This window comes from Cryptotermes secundus, unplaced genomic scaffold, assembly GCF_002891405.2.
Source record: "Cryptotermes secundus unplaced genomic scaffold, Csec_1.0 scaffold6622, whole genome shotgun sequence".
NCBI classification, from domain to species: domain Eukaryota; kingdom Metazoa; phylum Arthropoda; class Insecta; order Blattodea; family Kalotermitidae; genus Cryptotermes; species Cryptotermes secundus.
The window spans coordinates 17795-21276 of NW_019725638.1; the positions used below are offsets into that span (position 1 = coordinate 17795).

General features: G+C 38.9%; 1 protein-coding gene across 1 annotated transcript in view; it reads left to right on the forward strand.

The window, feature by feature from the left end:
* Positions 1–565: 565 nt before the first annotated feature.
* LOC111863488 (HEAT repeat-containing protein 1) overlaps positions 566–3482 on the forward strand; it is a 10198-nt gene continuing 7281 nt past the window's right edge. Inside the window, exons 1-2 of the mRNA XM_023849835.2 lie at positions 566–802; positions 959–1094. Coding sequence (XP_023705603.1) covers positions 685–802; positions 959–1094 — 254 coding nt within the window. The 5' untranslated portion in view covers positions 566–684. The remainder of the gene's footprint in view (positions 803–958; positions 1095–3482) is intronic.

The window sequence follows — 3482 nt, forward strand, 5'->3', positions numbered from 1 at the left end:
TGGAAGCGTTTCTTGACCTTCCTTTCTTGGGCTGCTAACTGCGATTTTTCAACAGCAAAGATATGAGTGCTTCGATCTTTTTATGTGCTGGATCAAGTAGTTTTTATTAATGTAATTTATGTGCCTAATCAAACAGACTAAATTACATTAACCAAAACGGACAACAATACGCATTCATTGCTCACGTCCTTTGATTACATCTTAAGCACGATTTGTATCAAATCCTCACAAATCTATATTATTATAAGCATTATAACTATTATTATACTTGCAAACATGGCCGCACTGACGTCACGAAACCCCCCCACTCCCAGTTTCGCCATCTGGTGGGAATAGCTGAAATCATCCAGATTGAATCAATACCAGCATAGACATTTTAAATTGAATTATTTCCTTTAACATTTCATGATTATAGATTTTTATATTGGATTTGTTCTCTTAAGAGGTCCTTCTACATCTGCTACAATATTTAATTTGTGTGTTTCATTTTCCATTCGAAATATCGAAGGCAATTTTGGAATCATGAGGTATATTTTCCGTAGTGTTAGCCCTGCGTCGGTAAATGAAGTGTGAGGCATATCGCGATGACAGACTGTTAACGTAATTGTTTTGTTTTAGGGAAATTTTTAGAGGTTATAGTATATAAGTATATATTGTGGATGTTGAGTTTATAAAATAGTGGTTATGGGAAAGAGAGATTATTGCGACCGGTCATTCATTGATGATTTAGAGGCTAGGAAGAAACATTTAAATGGATCAATGCACATGAGACTAAGAAAAGAACATTACGATTCCTTTAGGGGTAAGTTATGCGTAAGACAACACGCGCATTCATTGTTTATTTTTTAATTTCGAGATTGTAACACAAGTATCGAAATGTCATCAGTTAAAACTGCCAATTTGATATGCTTAACGGATCTCATAAGATGTGCACAGCTTCGTGTGTTTGTTCTTCCAGACCCTCAAACGTTACTGGCCGAAGAATCTGCAAAAGAACCCTGCAAAAGATTTCTTCATACCGGAGAATGCGTTTTTGGCTCCAACTGCAGATTTACCCATTTTTCTCGTGAACAACTTCAGGATCTTACAGCAAAGTAAGTAAATAAAGGAATCCTTTTATTTTGCTTAGGAAAAGACGTACTCCTTGTATAACCGTAGATCTTGATATATTGTTTGCAGTGTGGGGGAAGATCACTGTGCAGTGGCCCCACATTGGCATAGAACTCACTGATCTTGTGAGCCACATGTAACTTAGCCATGACATGAATTTATACTTATTCTAAACCAGCTGCCCTACTAACGTTTAATAGTTTCTGTATTCGCAGACGTAAAGTAAATTACATTTAACCCTTTGCCATTCTATTTAAACATTTCTAAATAGCTGTATAACCTTAATTCAGAGTTATAAATACAGATATCAGAGTACTATAGTAAAACATCTCTAAACCTTTACAATTCTCTGGTCTATAGCTAAACTATTTCAGTTTTCTTTTGGTGATGTTCCACAACTGTTAGAAGAAGTAAGTAATGCGACCTGAATAGACAGGACATGCCACAGCCATCAACATGAATCAGAAGGGAGAGTGAAGTAGCCTTAATGTAGTCTGTGTGTTATGTTACCTGCAGATAGCATCACCATAAATTTGATGTATTACATTATCTTAACACTTTGCGGACCGGCAATTTAAATATTTAAATCACCCTGGGGACCGGCACTTTTTAACCCACTACCCTAACTTGCGCACTGTTCAATTTAAAAATTAATATAAAATATGCTAATTAATTTTATGAACTAAAATTTTTGGAGAACACTTACCAATGCTTTTAGAAGTGCTTGAGAGTGTGATATTTCTGGAAACATTCCCCTTCTACCTGCACTTTCGTCGGAGCTACTTTCACTTATATTGTCTGTAGCCACAATTGTTTGTTGTCCTCTGCCACTGCCACTGTCAAATCACTATCACTACACGTCTCAGAAGGAATGTCAAATAGCTCACGTCAGATAGCACGTTGGAGAACAAGTCAAGATATTGCTTGGTTTTCAACCTCTTCTGTCCTTGACTCATTGTGCAACTAACTTCCTGTCTGGTACATAAGAGCTTGAAGGGTCAAAGATAATCTTCCTTTGGAAGGGGTACCCAAACAGTGAGATCAAATTACTGCCTACTAAGAAAACATTCCGGAATAATATTACGCAGTAGTCGTTTTATTTGGGTGGTGCCAGAGAAAGGTATAATGTGTTATAATCTAATGTGTCCTAAAGTCATAAAAATATGCCACCAGTCCACCACGTTTAAAAGCGCTGGGCATAAAATTATGCCACCAGTCCGCAAAGTGTTAAAACACTGTATGATTTTTCCCACAACATGGCATTACAACCCAGAAGATCATAATCTTCCACTTCATGCCATTTCACATCTCTGTATTTTATATTTTTGAGATCCATTTTTAAGTCTGATAAATGGTTTCTTACCACAAAAGTTTTGAACTAAAATTTTGTATATAATTCTTGTTTTCTTGCCCTGGACTAATAGATAGGTAACCAGAGGTGTTTCTCATTGATGTGGGTCAGTCAACATCCTGGTGAGGGGAGGATCAAAATGGGGCTTCCAAATTATCCCCTCCACCATATAACCATCTTACATCTTCATATGTAATGATAAAACATTTAATGGCTATATAGTTATAATGGCTATATAGTTGAATATATATTTCTCCAACAAACCCCAATTTGGCAACAGGTTAAATTTATTTAACACAGTTCCGTTTCATTGAAGTTTACTTGAGGTTTGTGTTGTGTGTATTACACACAGAACAAGTTCAATGATGAGATTTTGAAGCATACCATAGACATTCCCCCGGCGCTCCATGTTGCCGTTACTAAATTCAGAGTATTTGAGAGCTCAGAAGGCCAATGAACCCCTATCTATGTACATAACGGATATCAAGGAAATGGCCGCTGTTCTTCAGCAGGATGCAAATGAGGCTGCGGTAGTCAGGAATATTCTTGACGGACTTCATCCCCAGGAGTGGAATCGCCTAGTTTTCTGTGATGCCCCGACAACCTATGCGGAATTAGATAAAATGTGCATATATGCACACAGTATTCTGCGTAATGACCAGAGTCATACCTCCCAAACGGGGACTCCATCGAACTCGCCGACACATTCCGATCGGCACGTGTCCGCTGCGCCTGTTTCGGCCCGTCCGAGGACCGTCTGCTATCAGTGCAATATACCCGGTCACACTCGCAAGGACTTATGTCCGGTTACCCACCTCAGCTACTGAGAGTGCTCAACCGCAGCCAAATACTCCTTGACTAGCACGTAACCCAGCCCCTCCTCGTGGGAATCGCCCACCTCGAAGTCCCACCTTGTTCAGCCACTCTATTTCCAACTCGCATAATCAACGAATACAGGGGGTTCTACAATATAGTTTACCCTGTCTTCAGGTGGAGCTCGCATTTGGACCCGTTTGTGCTC